An 18,796-nucleotide genomic window follows, 5' to 3' on the forward strand; every position below is an offset into this window, starting at 1 on the left:
GCAAAGCTTTAATAAAATTTAATCCACATCTGAAAAACTGAACGGTGAAAGTTATGTTCAGAACGAAGATTTTTTTTTTTATGGTGTAAATACTTTTCATAGAATTTTGATATTTAATAAATATCACACATGTCTACAATGACAACATTGCATAGGCTCAATATGATTTACTGAATGCAGTTATTTTGAATATTGTTTGGATATTTGAATATTTTATGAGATGTAACAATAAGGAACACTTCCTCCAAACTATATAAAAGCATGTATCACATTTTTATTTTTAGTAGGTGGGATTTCTTTGGTATACATACATTCCATCTACATCACAATCAGCAGCAGTACAACTAACTACAAATGCTACTCTTTGGTCAGCAATTCACAGAGTGCAGCATTACAATGTTATGTCTTCTGTTCAGTACAGTAAAAAATGGCATTTAATGTTGCCAAGTCATCATCATAATTTTTTTATGTTCCAGAAACTAAACTAACAGGCAGAACACACAGCCCGAGAATGGATGAGATCATGACGCTGCACAGAGGGAGACACAAACAATATATACACACCCAAGAGGGAGTCAGGGCAAAGATCTCAACCTCAGACTATTAAATAAATCCAAACCAAAAGTCCAAAACGCTGGGTAGAAGACGCAGGATCATGACAGTAACAGTAAGTATGTTTCAGTAACTGCAAACGCTAGACTTGGTCAACAATTACTTTTTACTGTTCAATACAGTAAAAAACTGTCTTATAATACTGATCACTTATGGATCCTCTTATTGTTGCTCAGGGCCTCTGTGAGTTTGGTTTGCATGATCTCCTTAGCTGAGTATAATGGCAGCTCCAAGGTCGAGAAGCACGTGTGTGTCTGAGGATAGTACTGGTCATAGGCGAGGTCCTTGACATCTATAACTTTGACTTGCATCTTGATTTTGTCCATACCGAGAATAGGCACCCGGTCAAATCCTGTCACAAACCCTAGAGAGAAAAAAAAGTGGAAGTCAGGGAGTTTTATTTTGTGCATAACATTATGGCCTGATAGCCCTCTGAAGTCACACTGTCAGTTCATTCATGACTGCTCATCCACCTCAGCAGTTCATCAAATGCTTTTTCCTACTAAAGACCAGATACCAAATGCACAAATTAGGAAATGTAAAAACATTCTGGAAACATATGAACTCAGGACATAAAACACAAATATTTTACTTTATTAAATCCTTGCAATTTGTGGCTTTACAAGATTAGCACTCATTGTTTTATATGATCAACTCAAATACTTACAAAGGAAAGCTTTCTTCTGGTTCTCAGTCAGTTCATCAAAAACCTCCCAAAACATCTGTATGGTGGGATGGTCTGCGCTGTATTCACCTTCATAATGTGTGTTCTAATCTTAGTGAAAGAGGCTGTTAGATATACTTAAGATAATTTAAACTATAATAGAACTGCAGACAAATTACAGCAGTTTACCTGTTTCAGCTTTTCCCAGTCACTGAAGTCTTTGCCCACCATCACTTCTTGCAGCTCCTTTGGCCTGAAGAGTTTCACCAAATCCCGCTCACACACCAGGAAGAAGCCTCTCTTGAACTCCTGAAACACATTCTCCACTGATGTGTTGAAGGCATGATTCACGTAGGCATCCACAAACTCCTTCCTGTTTGGAAGATAAAAGTAGTGATTAAAAGAAACACATCCAAACTTTGGCCAAATCATGAACTGTTCTGTTCCATTTTGTTTAAAGAGTGGTCGCTTTATATCTCTGCCATGGACATTTCCCATTAATTACTTGCCAATAAACATGCAAACTTGTGGTGTATCTCAAGGATATCAGGGCTCTAGATTAACTTGTTGCCATGGGCACACCGGCACAAAAGTTAGGCGCACTCAAATTTTTCAACCGCATTGCTTAACACCGCAGTTTTACATGTGCATCTTTTTGGGGGGGAAATTGCAGTCCATACATATAATATTCATTTCTAAATTATTAACTAACAATCTTGTGCTTAAAGTGCTTTGTCAATATTGTAGAAAATGTTAAACTTAATCATTATCTCGGCCTCCTCTGACGACCTGTCAGATGCTGTTGCATGCTGTTGCATGCTGCTGAAAGGCAGTGGGGAGAGGGGACACTTGGGCATTTATCGCAGCATATAATGTGTTTTCTGGATACACTGTGCTTTTTCAGCATTCAAAGATTGGTGGCACCGTGTCAGAGCACTGGCTATGAATTTCAGACGGATCAGGCCTTAACTTAACAAAAAAGTTATCAATAGTTCCTTTCATCTTTTCTTATTACCCAGAGCTACATCCACTTCTGTCGGGCCTAGGCTGCTCACTAGGGCTGGGTATCATCACTGATTTCTATAATCCATTCGATTCCAGTTCTCAAAGTCCTGATTCGGTTCAATTTAGCCTCAGACAGTCAGAAATATTATAATTCTGATCATTTATCAGTACTGATACATGTGAGACTTCATCAGAATTGTGAACATCACAGCAGATGCCTTTGTGTCAAAGTAACTGAGAATAAAACACCGAAAAACATGAAGGAGATTTTTCTGGCCTGGCTTTTTATATCAGATAACCTTAAAAACATTCTGCAATATTCTGTAATTTTGCATAATTTTAAAAAGTTTAAATTTCTTCAGTATTGAACAACAGAAAAAACAGGCTTTCTTGTCCGAGGTCATTTAAGTGAAAAAAAGAAAAAGAGAAGAAAAAGACAGCGGCCGACAGCGCTGTAAACAACGGTAGACTGGTGGGTAATAAGCGAATGAATAATGCAGAAAACAGAGATTTGAGACGGGAAACTGTTCTTGAAGTACAGAGAGAGATAGAGAGAGAGAGCTAGCTGTGCATGAAGTGTGATTTTAATAGTCGTGGAAGCAAAACAGCAAAATTCATGAGGACATTGATCAAATGTGAAGCGCAGTTTGCTGCTTCTTTTGCTGCTGGCTCGGCGAATTTTGGTTGGAGAGAGACAAAACCTGCAGCTCAGAATCAGCGCAAAAAGACGTAAACACAGAACGGACCCGACGCATCAGAATCGCTAAGCTCCGACAGCGTGTCCGTCTGCGGGCCGTCGGGTGAGAAAGCCGAGAAAGACAAAGCTGATTCTGATGCGTCGGTTCCGTTCTGTGTTTACGTCTTTGTGTGGAGTCCGTGTACCTGCTCTCATTTGCTGTTTGGTTGTTGTTGAAATGGTTTTGTGAGCTTTAATCTGAGAATCTGGCGTTTCTGGCAAAACACAGTTATATTTAAAAGTCAATTCAGGATTTAATGAATCGATATCGCTTTATTCAAACTACTCACCTCCCTCTTCCAACTGCACTTTCAACTGGACCAAGGCCAATCAGAGAGGTCCCGCCCCTGACTATCTCTGATTGGTTTAGTGACCACACGGAGAGTTGCAGAGATTTTTTTTTTGGTTACCCGAACAGTGCGACCAAATATTTTTTTAGGCGCACCACTGAAAAATTTGCTCGCATTTGCGACCAAATTAGTCGCACTCTAGAGCCCTGGATATACACCGAGTCTTGGTACTTTTTCTAATTAAATGCTTCTGCTTGGTCACAAAACAGTTTAATGTATGTTTCTTTGCAGATGACATCCAGTTATATCTTTCTGTCAGCTCCATTGTCACTGTCACTGTTGGTAGAGTCGTTAGATATTATGTGATGGCTTGTTATTATCTCTAGCTTCTCTTTGGCAGGACAATACTATATTTGGTTTTAAAATGCATGTTATGAAAAAATGCTGCCATTGTCCTCACTTATTTTGACTTGTCACCAACTTTTCAGGACCTTCAGGATCAAGGTCAATGTCCTTTCCATCCCAGTTGATCTGTTGGGGAAAAATAGATATTATTGATTAAAGAAGCGAGTTGATATTAAAGCCGTTTTTGACTTAAAGTTGTGTTAAACACCTACCGAAAAATACATGTCCAGGTTTTCCAAGTCATCATCTTCGTAGTCCTCCAGGATGTACTGCAGACTCCTTTAAACACAAAATACTTTGAGATGATTTGTGGAACCAATCAGCACCTAACACTACAAATATTTGCGCAATACAGCAAATACAAGGGAACTTTCTCCCTTACTCTCCAACACTTGTGTTGAATTCTATCAAATCCTCCAGTGAAGGCCTTACACCGAGCAGCTTCTTGAACAGCACCAGTGGGAAGGGTAAGTGGATGATGCACTGGTTGTACAAGGCCAATCCACACAGAACTCCAAACAGGAAGAAACGCTGGTCTTCCTGAGTTGCCTGATGCTGACAGTAGAGACATTTGAAATTGTTTTCTTGAATTAAGGAGTAATAAATCAGCAATCACAATTGTTAAATAGTTTTAGAAGTCAGTCTCGGTCTATTTAAATTATATTTTTAGTAACTTAGTAACGCTTACTTTTGAGGAGAACCATGCCAGTGTTTCAGAGTCATTGAACATGAACATCCCAGATTCAGCTGAGATCAAGTCATGAAAGACTTCATAAAAAAAGTCTTTCCTGTAGACGTCATCGATCATTTCATCAAACAAGACCTACAAGACAAAATTATAAAAAGTAAACAAAATTTGTTGTATGCCAAAATATTGTTTATATAACAATGTGTACACAACAATGCAAACATTTTGAGTTGGCTTGTTGTTTTTACCCTAAGTGGCTTCTTGTAGTCTGTGTCACAAGCATCCGCCAGTTGTTCAAAGGTGTCTTCCAAAATGGTTGCTCGCCTCAGGTCCAGTAAAAATACATCTTCATCGTAATCATCAAAAATGTACAAAAAGTCAAAGAAATTCTCCAAGTAGTAACTCATCTGCATTGTCTGGAAAAAAAAAGTTCAAGATTCAACGTGTTTTTGTTTTGCCTACCTGATTACTTACTTTAAAGTGTATTTTAAACAGAGTATTGTATCACACCAAATTCATATAAGGATGTCATTTACCAGCTTGGTGTATTCAGAATTAGAGTCAAAAACCAATTTTTTTGATTGCAGGTCCATCACAATTGGGAAGTCACAAAGGAGAAGTGGCTCAGCTTTGGCATTCTAAACACAGAAAAGAAAACATACAGTTCTTTTGAGTTTAACAATGCAATTGTTAGCAATGCAGACATTTTCAGTTGGAACCACTCATTTTTTATGATATGTTACATGCTGTAATGCGATTGTCATGATTTGGCTGTGCAGCAGGCAGGAAAGGACCCAAATGCAGACTCACGGAGGTGAAAGTAGACTCAGACACAGCTTTTTTTGCTAAATGGCAAAACAACACAAAACTAGACTGGAAAATTATATAAACCGGGCACACGGGGACACGCACAACCATGAGGGAGATGCTGACATAAATACACAGGAGGATAACGAGGGAAGTAAGAACACACGGGGAATACAGCTGACACGAATGAACCTGACGCCACAGGGGAAGCACAACTAGACACACAGAACATGGAAATACGAGACTTTCACAATAAAACAGGAAATGTAGAAACATCACACAGGAGCCGACAGGAGGGAGCATGAGAGGGAGAGAGAGAGAGGAGACGAGAGAGACAAGACACAAAGGGCGACACAATATCCAAACATGACATGGTGACTGGGAGGACACAACACTCAGAGAAACGAGAAGGTCTAGGAAGACAGATAAACACAATAGATGGAGAAAATATGGAATGACACACAAGGATGGGAACACAGGCACAGAAGAGGGAAATAAGGCACAAAGACTAACACACTTAAACACATACTGAACAAAAGCTAACAGAATAAACTCAGGGAACCATAACACAAAATGTCATAAAAACAGAAGAAACTCAGAATGCTGGGACCCAGAACCATGACAGTGACGGTAAATATAATGTCAGGCTGCCATCACAAAAGCAGACCCAACCACATGACAGACACATCGCTTTAGCCTAAAACAGAAACAAAAGGCAGGGTTTTGTTTTGTTTACCCCGTTTTCTGAACGTAAATGCCAGTGGTCCAGATCCTCATTAAGAAATGCTTCATCCAACAATAAATAAAAACTGCTCTCCGGTATCCTTCGAGATTCCGCAACCCTGCTGTTGGCCTTTAAAAGAAAATTTTTACTTACAATTTATTTTTGTTTTCAGGTTAAAAAAAGAGGCATTAAGGCTTAAGAAGGAGTAAAATGACTGGTTTAAGATAATAACACTGACGTTGTACATGTATTTGAGGACTAGCAGCAGATTTCTGACCCCGGAGTTGCGGGGAACAGGCACAAAGGACAGGATCTCTGAGAGTGCCTGCTTCCACACGTTAATGTGTCGAATCATGGTGGAGTGCGACAGAGAGGACCACCAGTCGCCTGAAGAAAACAATAACGTTAGCAAAAGTAAAAACAGCAGATAGAAGGGCTTTAAAATTTCCACGTGTAATAGTGGTGGTGGGTATAGGCAGCATACCTATAATCTGGAGGCTTTCATTCGACAACCTTGTTACTGCATTGGCTACCGCCACAGCGAGCTTTATTCTCTGTTGCCGTGTGTGTTTCAGGACTGTGTGCAGAAGCTCAATGAGAAGAAGGTAGATTCTCAACCCCTCCACTCCCAGTGGTTTCTGATCGAGGGAAGGAAGCAGGCGTAGCACTGCAGCCTCGATCTGTTAGTTTGGCAAGGATTACAAGGATCACTCAGCAGCAGGCAGATCAAAGGTGGACTGTTTTTGTGCAGGGTGGCGTTCAGAGGAAAAATGTTCGCATTATTTAGGTATCTTATAAAAACCAGGATTCTTACCTTGTCACTTAGAGTGTATCCAGTTACTATTAGCAAATATCCCCTAAATGAGTCATATGCAAGTGTTTTTTTAAAGGCGACTGTGCCTGTTCAATATGTGGCCACAGATAACAAGTACATTACAATAATATATACAATGTATGAAATGATAATGATGTGTCTGCTTGATTAAGCTATATCAGGTTTTAGACTGTCTCAGTGATACAAATGGGTAGAAACTAGAAGACAGTCTAGACTGAGGCTTTGTTTTAGAGTAATAATTACATGTGAGTGTCTGAGATAGTCTGAGTTTTGTACATACTGCAACAGTCAAAATAACAATTGAAATACTTCCCCCCTCCAAGTATAAAAAGGATCAAATGAATGATTGTCAACATAGACATAAAAACAAGGAGTCATGAGTCTTGACATTTCTCAAATTATTGGAAAGATTATTTATAAAAACAAAAACAGAGCCTTTTCCTACAGATTACATGTATTCTAGTAACATACCTCTGCAAGAACATTGTCTTTCTTTGCCAATTTTTTGAAAGCATGCCGTGCATGTTTCATGTTCAAACCGGGGTACTTTGGTGAAGTTTGGAAATGTTTATCACCGCTGAGAACAGAAAGAAAAAAGTCCACATTAAAGCGTTTCTTCTTCTGCATCAGCAAATATATATAGCAGCTAAAACATTACCGTGATCACCCAGTTAAGTTAAGAGCATGTTCACATTTGCTAATTAATTAACTTTTAACACTGATAGGAATATCATTAGTTTGGCTGCTATTTTGACATCAACCAATGTACCAGACAAACCCACACTGTGTCCTCTTATTCATGCTAATAAGAATCATCAATATCATTACAAATTAGCACAGAACAGCCATAAATGGCAGCGCTAAATTTCTCAAGCCAAAACATATTAGACCTACCACCGACAACCTGCCATGACATGGACATTAACTCTGTATTTACCTTTTTTCAAGGAAACTTTTATTCAGATAGGATGCAGAGGAAAATGCCTCCATGATTTCCCTGTGAAGATTTAATGTTTTCATTCAATTGCAGAAAAAAAACTTGCTTTCAAACAAATAATTTGACTCACAAAAGCCATAAATCACCAGGCAAACCAACAAGCTTTGACTGCCAGTGCATCGTACTTACTGTTTAATCTTTTTCCATGACTTTAAATCACATTCAGAGATCCATTTGCCAACCATGTTATCAAGACAGTGTTGTGATGCAAAGCCACAGTCTGTGTTTGAACCCTCGTCAATGTCCTGTGAAGGAAAGCAGTGACTGTTTACATATTCACACCATCACAGTCTGTACCTAATGTGTTAGTGTCAGTACCTCATCAGACGAGCATGTTGCAAATGAACAGTTTTCTCCTGCGAAGATGTTTCTGATTTTGGGCCCATTGGTGCCTTAAATGATAAGTAAACACGTCACTTCTTTCATAGATAAATTAATTGCATCCTCAATTTGTTTATTATCAGAGGTGTAGTTACCCTGTGGCAGTCGAACAGGCAGCGGCACAGATGGATTACTCTCCTCTCGATGTCCCAGCTGCCCTTGATCCCCACAACCAAAGGAGTAGACCCTCTTGGATTCAGTCAGCACTAAAGTGTGATTCCTGTGTAGATGATAATATACTAAATATTTAGACCTCAAACCCACACATACACTTTACTAACTGCTTTACTTTAAGCATTTTTTATTTAAGATGCTTGATGTTGTCTCTGATATCTGTTAGTCTCTTCAGTGATAATATAATAACTTAAGGTGTTTTATATTAGCATGCTCATGTAACTGTATAACCAGTGATCTTTAAATTAATCTATTTTAATTTTTTTAACTCTATATAAAAAATGTATTCTAAAAGAATTGTGATACATTTAAAATGTATAATTGCTTCACATGGATGTCAAAGCTGAGAAAAATAAACAAAGAAACATTCCTTGTTAAAGCTGAAAAAAATTAGATCATGAATTAAACAGTATGTGTGTCGTACCTTCCACATGTAATCTTGGTGACCTTTGCCCCCCAGAGCTCCGCAACAAGTCGAGGACGCAGTTCGTTGCGTAGTGAGTTGTGACCGAGCTGTCCGTGTTGACCGGAGCCAAATGTAAACACTGCACCATGCTGAGGAGCCAAACACACAACCACAGTGTAAAGTCCCACAGCCATTTACTTTTACATGACAACTATTTTAATATGTTTGCAAAAAATAAAGCTATTAAGAAGTTGTTGGGTTTTGGTTTTTTTTTTTCCATTTTGTCCAACCTTTGTCAAAATGGCCGTGTGGTCCTGTCCACAGGAAATGCGCTGAGCTTTCTTCATATTCAAACACTGAACAGGAGCTGGTGTGTGTCTGTCTATAAGGAAAAGGATTGTCAGTGTTATTATGTTACCAGATTATAATGCTCATTAACATACAATAAAGTTAGGACATTTATTGTAAAGCCACAGTACCTTTTGTGTCTCCCAGCCCGAGCTGTCCACAGTCATTTCTCCCCCAGCTGAAAACACCTCCAGAGACAGAGAGGGCGAAACTCTGGTCTCCTCCTGCAGCGACCTGGATCAGGGGGATCGCTGACAGTGATGGCACATGTTGAGGTGATCTGCAGACAGACTCTCTCGTACCCAGACCCAGCTGGCCCCTGCAGTCCTGACCCCACGTATACAGCTGACCATCTGTGGGAGAATCAGCTTGTCTCTGTGAAACACTCTCACTCCTGATATCTTCAACTTTTACTCAGAGTTTATGTTTAATGTCATGACATAGACCCTGTGTGGACAATTAGTAAGGCAACCAAATGTGTTTCGTATGAATGTAAGTTGGATGGACTGACTCTGTCTAAATTATTTGAGTTTTTCATTTACATTTGTAGCAGTTTATTGCAGAACTGTACTGTACCTTTGGTCAGTGCGACCGAGTGCTGACTCCCACAAGCAACCTGAGAAACCTGTTTGTTAGAAAAAGCTTCCAGTGGGCTGAAAGAGAAGGAACAGGAAACAGAAGAAAAATCCAAATAAACAGGCTACACACTGCGGGGTTAAAGGCCTAATCATAACAGTCATAATAAACCATTTTGCACATTTCTATTGCCAGTCTATGGAGCATACTTTTTTTCTTAACGTGGTACTAATACTCCTTCTCATAGGACCAATAAAAACAACAACAACAATAATAATAATAAAAGTTTGCACATCTGTATCTGTTACCTGGGAGTGAAAGGTGGGTGTCTGGTGTCCACACAGAGAACTTTGCCGCTCACAGACAGCAGTGCGACCACATCATCGCCACAACTCACAGCCTCTATCTTCTCTTTGTGTTTCACAAACTCTGCAGATTCACAAACACAGCAGGTGTGAGTGGACACAGTTCGATTAAATGTAGCAGAGAGTGAACTTGTTAGTGACACCGATACTCACTCTGCCTGCCTCTCGCTCTTCTCCCATCCTTGCTCTCGTTTGTGCGGATAATGAACGCGTTTCCATTACTTTTAACGAAAGCCAGCACGTTTCGACCTGCCGACAGATCCGCGATGTGATGGCTGATGTTTAAGTAATGAACTCCATCATCAGTGGTCGTGCTGTCGGTACCGGAGCCGTCTTTCACGTAAAACCCGCGCTGACAGTCCTCTCCCCAGGAAAACATGTTGTCGTGTGTTTAGGAGCAACAGCTGATCCTCACTGTGTCACTCTGCAGTCTGTCAGCCAGAAACGAAACTTAAACTTAAGCATGCCGCTGCAGCCAGATGCTCTTGCAGCATGAGGCAACAAAATGACAACAGTCGGGAACACGATAGTGAAACTGATAACAGATAATCATATAGACAACAAACACCAGCGCAAGACGATTGCGCTGTTTTTCAGATCCATGAGTAATATTGATGGTATTAATGTTAGCTGGTAATGTTTATAGCTTTTATACCTAATGTTCCATTCAATTCAATTCAATTTTACTTTTTGTAGGGAAAAATTACAACAGCAGTCAACTCAAGTCCCCTTTTACGGAGCCCCCCAGGGGACATGGGAGAAAAAAAAATTAGGGAGGAAAAAAAAAATTAAGACGGACTTTTGCGAGATCTCGCAAAAGTATTGCGAGATCTCGCAAAAGTATTGCGAGATCTCGCAAAAGTATTGCGAGATCTCGCAAAAGTATTGCGAGATCTCGCAAAAGTATTGCGAGATCTCGCAAAAGTATTGCGAGATCTCGCAAAAGTCCGTCTTAATTTTTTTTTTCCTCCCTAATTTTTTTTTTTTCCTCCGTAATTTTTTTTTTCTCCCATGTCCCCTGGGGGGCTCCGTAGTACGGGGCTCCGTAGCTTTGCTGCTATTGGGCCAATCGAAGTATGCTACAAAAGAGCATTGAAAATATTAGATAAGAAACCCTTTTCATATCACCATTGTCAACTTTGAGATGAAGTTATACATGGCTGAGGGACACACAAACATGTGATCGTGTTTAATTAATCATGCTTTATGTTGGACGCGAAAAAGAGTTAATGTATTACAAAAAGGGAAACATAGCGTAATGTGTCAGTGCAATCACCAGAGTCAGAGCATGTGTAATACTGGGATATGTGCAATATAACTGATGTGTTTCCGTTATTATTATCTATATTGTCCCCTGTTGTCCGCTCCTCTTGTCATTGTTTGGTCTAATATGATGTGTTCACTGTTTTTGTCCTTGTCACATGATCTGTAAATATTATCTCTGTATGTTTTTACTAACTTGTGTGTAACACCAACCTGCCAGAGGGTCTGCAGATGAAATAGGCTCCGTAGTGTTCACCCCAGAAAGCTCCCAGAAATTTGGGCAAATGTCTCCTGTGAAAATTTTAGCCAAACTAAATTGCAGGTCAGTTTAAAGGCGAAAAGTAGTCCAAACTCTAAACCGTTCCCGAGATGCAGAAATGTTTTCACATAAAATTCAACGACTGTACTTCCAAACAAATTACACTTACAAATGCTTGTAACACAAACGATGAAAACAGTAACTGCAAAGTTGAGACCGAAAAGTGTTACAGTTAAAGTGATGAGGTGATAGCTGCCATTGGTGATTGTAATAAATGTAGGTTTTATTATAGCAGAGGTTCCGAAAGTGTCCCTAGAGCGGGCCAATAATAAGACCTGGGAATTGCACCACATGGGAACCATTGTCTGCTATAAATCATATCAGACAGATGCTTTAATTTCTTTCATTATTGAAAATTTGATCATTCTACTTAGGGTGCTGATCCAGAAACTGGTGCTTTCAAGTGCTTTCAGCACCTGAACCTCTTGCTTTAAGGAAAGTGTGACCATAACGCCTCTGTTGGCAGATACAAAGAAGAGCCTTCCTATGTATTTGCATGCTGATCGTAACTGTTTTCATAGAGAAACACCTTATAAAAAGCCTTATAATTTAACTTATACCTTTGATTCTTACAAGTGTGGTGTGTATTGCCAACATAAGAATGTACCGCATTAGGATTTAATGCCACATTTGACCTCTGACCTATCTATTTGACTTCTCATCTAGACTATAGTGAGGGTCTAAAAGATCCTAATGTTATTTAGAGCTATATGTTCCTTACTGCCATTGTTTGTTTTGGCAACATTTGGGAGATTATATACCAACATATGTGGATTCTACATATCACAATATAGTTTACATACAAATATCCTGTCATCCTGTATCAATGTGAGTGATGTGATTTTGAACAAGCACACGTGTTCAGTCTAGGCTGAAAATGTAGACATTTGTGTGACAATGAAACATGCAATATTCACAATATAATCTTTTAGATAATTTTATTAAATTAATAAAATTAATAAAAACATATCTTATTGGGCACTTTAAATTAATAAACTCAATTTACAGTGCCCAATAAGATAAGTTATGTATTAGTTGACAAAAAAGAAAACCCCAATAATCTGACATTTCCCTCTGAGCAAGCACTCGGCAACGGCCATCTGCCTCGGCCGGTCCTGGAGTTTTTAAAATGACTTGTTAGCCAATTTAAAAAGTTACTTTGATGTCAACTGATACACTTAAACTGTCTGTCATGGTCCTGGGCCATGTTGGCCCAGTATTCTTAGTTTTCATGCATTTTTGTATTTTGTTCCTTATTTAGGCCATGCTTCCTGGGTTGCTCTGTTACGTTGTTCCTTATGTGTTTTCCCCTTGTGACTCTTACCTCCTGTGTGCCCCTCTGTGTATCTGTGAGCCCTCGTCTCTCCTTGTGTTTTATTCCATGTTTTCCCCAGCCCGTTATGTCTGTGTTCTCCCCGTGCTCTCTCTCCTCCTGTCTGAACCTCTGTGTACTTCCTGTTTTACTTTGACAGTCTCCCGTCAGTGTTGCATTTACTCCTGCCGTGTCTTCTTATGATTATCAGTGTCACATGTGTTCCCCGTGTGTTCCCACTTCCCTCGTTAACCCTCTTTGTATTTATGTCTGCGTCTCCCTCAGTTCGGTGTCGCGTTCTCCCTCATTCATGGCTGTGTGTTTCTCCGTGCAATATGTTATAGTTTCCACTTTAGTTTGTATGGTTTTTCTGTCCAGCAATAAAGCTGTGTTTTGAGTTCAATCCTGCCTCCGTGAGCTTGCGTTTGGGTCCTCATCCTGCCTGCACACAGCCGCAACCATGACACTGTCCTAATAATTTTAAACAAATATTTACAGGCAATCCTGATGGATCGCTTACAGAACATTCATTTTGTTTTGTCTGTGTGCAAACCCCGTATACCTCGACCCACATAGGTTTTAAACATAGGTCTGAATAATTTAATGTGAACACCGGCTTCTGCCTTGAATGTTTTCCACTCTTGAATAATCTCTCTTACTGTAGAATGATGGACTTTAAGTTTTTTGGAATGGTCTTATAACCCTCCCCAGATTGATGTGTAGCAGCATTTGCTCCTTCAAGGCCATCGCTGATGTCTTTCTTCTTTTGAGTTTTGTTAACAAACATAAAGCTTCAGACCAGCAAACTGGAAAACCTTCTGATTTTATTGACATGTTCAACACTATCTGACGATAAGTCAATTTGGATCATTTGCATTAAATTATTAGCAGCAAATGACTGCTTCTTACCCTTTTAACTCCAATGGAAACAGTAAGAGTGTAGTTTTTCACATACTGCTTCTGCATTTTGGCTCAACTTTTGCTAAATAAACATAGATGTAGTGCAATATGTGATGATCTGAGGCTGTGTTTACTCAGTTTAAAACCAGATCACAGATACTAACTCCTGAGCTGACTGTAAGTTAACATGCGCCACAAATAAGGGTCATATTTGGATTTAAAACAATCAAGAAGAAGCTACCACTGAATGCTACTTTCCCCTGCGTGACACTGGAATCAGTAACACATACTAAATAAAAGAAAAGTGAAAGTTACTCCCTCAAATTGAACCCTCCATACCCTGTAGGAAACTCACTTCCTTGGAAAATGGCAGTAATTAATTAACAATATGTGTATCGGTAGTACTAAAAAGCTATTATATCAAAAAGTAAAGGGAAAACAGTCTGATGAGCTGAAACTGAAACAAAATGAAGCCTATCATTAGGAATGCTGACTTATTGTAATGTCTGTTTGCTTTTTGCAGCTTCAGTTCTTTTTTCAGTCAGTAGGTGGCAGCAAACTACAAACAATGGTTGCAATTTACACTCATCTGTTTTCATTAGAGGTAGAACCCAGAAGCACATCCACGTTTACGTCTACTGCTTGGTGCTATACAAAAACAGGCTGAACAGACTGAAAATTACTTGTATTTGGATAAATCCAAATCAGACGTCAGTGAAGCTCCATAACCACTTCTGCTTTTTAGTTTTCTCAGAAATGGATTAAGCCTACACCCAAACCTACAGATGTGTTCACTGACTTTTTCTCTTAGTCTGGAAATAGACTTAATCAACCCATTACTCAACTGAATTGATTATCATGACCCTCACTAATAGCCACTTAATAAGTTAAGAGTGATGTGCAAAACCCATTAGCCAGAGTAGTATAAATATTTTCACTTTTAGCAAATCCAGCAGGTTAATTAAGTGATTTCACATCATATTTTCAAACAGCTTGTCCATTATCAGTCAAACAGACAAATTCAGACAAAAGCACTACTGTCAGTGACTCAAACTTTAACTCTCAATCTGGGGCAGACAACACTTGGATTGTATGCCAGATTTACACAAATCCTCAAGTTAAAAGAAGACAGATTATGTTCTCAGATAAAGCAAGCAAAGAGGGCGAAGCAGAGAAAGTACCTGCACAATACATCCACATAAATCATAATGGAATTTCTTTTTTAGAACGCAGGAACATCAGGGGAGTAAACATCTGTTTCAATGTCTAATCACAGATTGTGCTTTCTGTTGTAAACGTTTTTAGTAAGGCATAATTAACAAAAAGGCTAGAGAGATGAAAGGATGCCAAGCTGATATCAGGCCTCAGTCACATGCATTGTTTCTTAAATTCTGAAATTAAGTGGCCAAAACTGCTGATGATGCAGCCCATCAGCTTTCATTGGCATTACATGATTTACATAAATGGCTGAATGACTCGTGCCTTAATGTAAAAAAGACTGTATCCTTGTTTTTTAGTAAACCTAAAACAACTGTGGCTGCAGTAAAAGTTTGCTTGGGTGCACAAGAACTAGTTAATGTTGAGGAATTTAAGTATTGTTAATATACAGAACTCTAGACATATCCGCACATCATTAAAGGGACCACAATAGTCTTATGATCCACTCAGACGTGTTACATTCAGATGGTTTCAGCCTAAAAAGAAACAATGACATTGATCAACCACAAGGGGGAGGTAGAGTTCCTCCAATGTCCACACATTGAACGCAGAGATACCAACAAACACAAAAGCACACTTTCAAAATGTTACTTGGCCTTGACCTTCCTGAAACTCAAGAAGCATCTGTCACTTTTACAAAGTGACTTATTTGTTTCCAAGAAAAGACTGAGGAGATAAATCTGATAAAATGCTGACTAAAAGGTGAAAAACTGACAGAAAGAGCCAAGATCAATGTGCTTCTGTTTAGCCCAGTGGAAGCTAAAAATGCAAAAGGTTATCTTGAGGACATTATTCGCTTTAAAAACAACAAGCCCCATCTGAAATGTTAGCTTTGGAAAATGCTCACACTGAGACAGAGGGCACAAGCTATCTTGGAATTCATTTCCTTATAGGAAAAAGATCCACTGACTGTGGCTCAGAGCATGTTTTTTTTTTTTTTTTAATCTTTACAGTGTCTTAAAGAGATACATGTTCCAAAGTAGCTGACAACAAAGAGGGAATTCAGGTGTTCGTGGACAGCGTCACTGCATCACATCCCTCTACTGAAGCTCCCACTCTCAGCAAAGAATGTAATATTCTCTAATAGTATCTATAAATATTAAATATTCTTTATTTATTTATAGACAACATGAGTATTTTTCCAGTTATTCCATAAGTTGCACAATTTGCATAAGTTTATGCAAATTGTTTGTGCAATTGCAGAAAGTCAAAGACACCAAATACCTCTTAACATATTATTTCTTTATGTATTGAAATGTATTTGTATGCTTCTAAATGAAAGGAATTTGATCTATTTTCATTTTATTTTCAGTGAACTTCTTGCTGTACATGTAACTGGTGCAAAGGGTTGTGGATCAGATAGCCTGGACAGGAAAGCTGGTTTGCATGCTTGAAAAATTAAATGGGAACCACCAGGAAAGCCAAATGAAACAAGTGGCACACTTATGGCTGGTTCCATAGACTCCCATGATAAAATGGTTCAGCTATAAAAACAACATGTTCAGAAAACAGTTTTAGATCCGTGTGGATTTTGTTTTTATGTTTAAAGTTGGGGATGTGGCTTACTTTGATTGGCAGATGTCCTCCCAAAGACCGCTGAAGCTGCTAGCTATCTGTGAAACATGATCTCGGTTAATCTGAGTGACTGAACAGCCTCTCTCCACAGTGTTTGTGTTGCTGGTGCCTTTAGGTGCATTTTAATGGCATGCTGTGAGGTCCAGCCTGTCCAAGAAGTTTGTGCTCCACCTTTGGTGAGTCGCCACTAAAAAGCAGCTGAGGGTTGCACATAACGCCCATTATTACTTCACTTTGCTAAAGTTTGTCAGAGCTGCTTGGTGATTAGGGGTTTTGACTTCTACCTGTTATTATTTTTTTAGTCTGTGACTGTGCTTTTTGGGTTGTATTGCTTAAACTTTTACACTTTAATGATTAACCCTGGAGAAACCATGGGGTCAAATTTGACCCCATGGTTTCCCTAGAAAACCAATGGGGTCGGCTCTGACCCCATGGGTTCTCCAGGGTTAAATCAAGTGAGGTGATTTTTAATATGTGGATTTAGGTGCTAAATCCAGGGTGCTAAAAATATTCTCAATCAGATGTACTGTGTTGTGTTACATCCATACACAGCAATCGATACACCTTGATAACCAAGCTAGCAAGCAATAGCTGAAATCTTAAAACCCCTTCTTCTGGTCTAAATATGGTCATTTCGCTAATATAATGGCTGTGAGTCCAGACTAACTTGTGATGTTATGGTGGCTACATTATTCTTCTATATACAGTCTATGTGCAAAAAACAACAACTTGATTTTTTTTTTTTGAGTAATACACATACCAACTTTAACATTTCTCTTCAGTTTATAAAGAAATATATATAAAACAAAAATAATGCATTTCACCAGCTTTAAAGACAAAAATCTCAAAATTTTGACCCTCTTAGTCAGCCTAGACTGCAGTCCATTTCTTGTTTACACCATTTCTTGAAATGACTTTGTTGTTCACTTGGCTTCACTGGAGAGGATAACCAAGCTGGAAGTGATTTTACTCCTCTGGACGACCACTGCCAGAAACTGTCAAAAGCTTTAGCTCAGTCTGAGCTGGAGGAACATCATCTTCTTCCTGTTTTGTGCCATGAAGCAATAAAACAGATTCCCCTTTAAATCCTACCCAGAGGCACAAAATGTAAAAGACAGAGTAGATCTGCTGGTAGAATCTGACAAACATCACTTCATGAAGTCATTATTAATGTAGAAATGAACACGCTAAAATTCACCAGCATGCAAAACAATAAGACAAGTAGCAACGGCGTGATAAGTGACTGTTTTTCTCCTGTTTATTCAGCACTTACGCTGCACTTTTTGATATTCATCTCTCCTGTGCCTGCAGCTTTGCTGTACTCATGTCAGGATTTTTATCCTCCTGAAGCAACTTGAATCTCTGACAGTAAGTGAAGGAGTGCAGCCTCTTGAGAAACAAACTGCACTGAGTACTTCCAGTACTGTGTGCATGCATGCATGTGTGTGCGTCTGTGTGTATGTACACGTGTGCTTTTCAGGGCTGTGCTGAGCCGTACCAGGACCTAAACAGTCACGGTATCATCTCTGCTTCTTTGCTTCCACAAAATACGGAGCAACATGACCGCAGAGGATGCTATTTGTCCTATTTTTCCTCTTACTCCCGCTTTCTTTCTTCTTTCTGTTTCTTTCACAACATTGCTGCTTCTTTTTCCTTCAGCTCCAGAATAAGCGCTGCTCTCCGCTCTTATCTTCAGACACGAAATATGATTTAAAAACAATTTTCTTAAGTGAGAAAGACCCACGGGGCCGTGAATAAGACAATCAGTGCACTGTCAGCACCGTGACTGGATTAACTCAAAAGAGGGCAAAAGTTTACTTTCTCAACACTTTATCACAAGCAAGGTCCTCATGTATGCACCCGATGTTTTAAATGAGATCAATGGTATGCTATTTAGGACAAACAGAAGAAGTCATAATTTTAAAGTGAGATTTAAATTGGATTTGCAAAATGCTCAAATATTCTCGTGCGCTTGGCAATAAAGTTCTGAAATATTTTATGGTTTTTTTTTTCTAGAAAGAAAAAGAAGGGGGGGGGAAGATATTTATGTAATATGCAAATTGGTCTGGGACAGTCATGGTAACAAGAAAGTACACCCTCTGTCAATTCTAAAGTTTTACATATCAGGACCTAATAAAAGATTATCTCGTCCTTACCAGCTCTGAAAATTAGGTAAATAATTTGGTGCACAGAGAA

At 39.1% G+C, this 18,796-nt stretch overlaps 1 protein-coding gene across 3 annotated transcripts; it reads right to left on the bottom strand.

The window, feature by feature from the left end:
- Positions 1 to 254: 254 nt before the first annotated feature.
- LOC120735897 (probable E3 ubiquitin-protein ligase HERC3) lies at positions 255 to 10,474 on the bottom strand. Of its 3 annotated transcripts, none has more exons than XM_040035684.1 (23): positions 10,167 to 10,474; positions 9,957 to 10,077; positions 9,649 to 9,725; positions 9,204 to 9,425; positions 9,015 to 9,106; positions 8,743 to 8,873; positions 8,240 to 8,364; positions 8,082 to 8,155; positions 7,893 to 8,008; positions 7,704 to 7,763; positions 7,238 to 7,343; positions 6,416 to 6,611; positions 6,170 to 6,318; positions 5,944 to 6,060; positions 4,937 to 5,038; positions 4,649 to 4,807; positions 4,401 to 4,535; positions 4,095 to 4,267; positions 3,925 to 3,991; positions 3,768 to 3,838; positions 1,466 to 1,649; positions 1,280 to 1,382; positions 255 to 976 (listed from the first exon to the last, which is right to left on the bottom strand). In XM_040035684.1, exons 1-23 carry the CDS (start codon positions 10,390 to 10,392, stop codon positions 759 to 761), a joined length of 3,024 nt encoding a protein of 1,007 aa, XP_039891618.1. In that variant the 5' UTR covers positions 10,393 to 10,474; the 3' UTR covers positions 255 to 758. The 3 variants fall into 3 exon arrangements, with proteins under 3 accessions (XP_039891618.1, XP_039891611.1, XP_039891605.1); XM_040035677.1 differs by having other exon boundaries at positions 4,095 to 4,261; positions 4,649 to 4,816; XM_040035671.1 differs by having other exon boundaries at positions 4,649 to 4,816; positions 10,167 to 10,473.
- Positions 10,475 to 18,796: the final 8,322 nt, after the last annotated feature.

This window comes from Simochromis diagramma, unplaced genomic scaffold (assembly GCF_900408965.1).
Source record: "Simochromis diagramma unplaced genomic scaffold, fSimDia1.1 OVJJ01000333.1, whole genome shotgun sequence".
Classification (NCBI taxonomy): Eukaryota; Metazoa; Chordata; class Actinopteri; order Cichliformes; family Cichlidae; genus Simochromis; species Simochromis diagramma.